Consider the following 1,232-nt stretch of genomic DNA (forward strand, 5'->3'; position numbering starts at 1 on the left):
AAACCCTGGCCTGGGGGGGACACGGTGTACAGAGGACCCGCCCCCCAGCCACAGGGGACGGGGCAGGGACACCCCGTCCTCCCTCATTGTTTGCTCTTCTGGGTCTGAAAGTTCCCAAGTCGTGTCTGGAAGAGCTGACTTCAGACCCCCACACACACACAGAATCCCAACAAGGCCGAGGGCCGGGCACCGGGGGGCAGCCCGCCCCACAGGCCAGCGGGCAGCCGGGCAGGAGCCAGAGGGGCCCAGGTGCGGGGGGGGGGGCATTGGGGTGAGCCCAGGTCCAGCCGGGAGCCCCTTCTCCTCTCCCGGGACAGCAAGGCCCATCACGGCTCGTCACCCTCCCACACGCACTCGGACCAGGCCGGCCTGACCCCGTCGCAGGAAGAAGGGAACACAAGGAGTCTGGCCCTTGGGGCCCAGCCCCGGCCGTGGCCGCAGAGGGGCGGGCGGGTCCCTGGCTTCGTCCTGGCAGAGGGGCAGGAAGGGGTGGGGCTCAGGCGGGTCCCGTCTGAGAAGGGGGTGAAGCTACACGTGGAGACCGACCTCGCGTATCAAGGGGCCGGCCGTGCGGCGGCAGCCAGTGGCCTACGTGCTTACAGTGTCCCGAACGCATCTGTCTCCTTCATGAACCTTAAATACAAGCAGAATAGAAATCACATTGTTTTCAGGCAACAGCCGATCAGTAGGTGAGTGGCTCGATCACATTGGTTTGTATTAGTAACGCATGCAAGCAGCTCCGGCCGTCCGTCCCCGGCGCGGCCTCTACAGAGTCCCCGCGTAGGCGCCGTCTGGCCTCCGGGCCGCGGGCGTCGGGGGCCGGGAGCCGGGGCCGCCCTGCTCGAAGGGCTGCGGGGGGCTCTGGCCGTCGGGGGGCAGCGGCTCGGGCGCGGCCACCTCCTGGATGACGGAGCCGGCCCCCTCGGCCTCCTCTCCGGCCTCGAAGGGGGGGTTGGCCGGGCCGCCCAGGTCGACGTTCACGGCGTCAGTTCTCAGGGCCACGATGGCGGCCGTGTCGCCCCGCCGCTCCGCGTACAGCCGCTGCTCGAACACCTGCGCGGCCGCGGCCGGGAACTCGGGGTCCAGGGCCACGCCGGCCGAGGAGCCCATGACCGTGCGGTACATCTCCACGCCCTCGGGCAGCATGGACTTGATCTTGGGCAGCCAGCGCTTCCGGACGCGGCGGGCGTTGGTGCACATGTCCGCCGCGATCACGTTCATCTCGCTCTCCT

The 1,232-nt window shown here is 69.3% G+C and overlaps 1 protein-coding gene across 1 annotated transcript in view; it reads right to left on the minus strand.

Annotated features, from left to right (window-relative positions):
* Nucleotides 1-650: 650 nt before the first annotated feature.
* The window catches only part of NACC2 (NACC family member 2), a 6,199-nt gene continuing 5,617 nt past the window's right edge, over nt 651-1,232 (minus strand). Inside the window, exon 4 of the mRNA XM_023748358.1 lies at nt 651-1,230. Within this exon, the coding sequence (XP_023604126.1) occupies nt 766-1,230 (465 nt within the window). The 3' untranslated portion in view covers nt 651-765. The remainder of the gene's footprint in view (nt 1,231-1,232) is intronic.

Source organism: Myotis lucifugus, unplaced genomic scaffold, assembly GCF_000147115.1.
Source record: "Myotis lucifugus unplaced genomic scaffold, Myoluc2.0 scaffold_1307, whole genome shotgun sequence".
NCBI classification, from domain to species: domain Eukaryota; kingdom Metazoa; phylum Chordata; class Mammalia; order Chiroptera; family Vespertilionidae; genus Myotis; species Myotis lucifugus.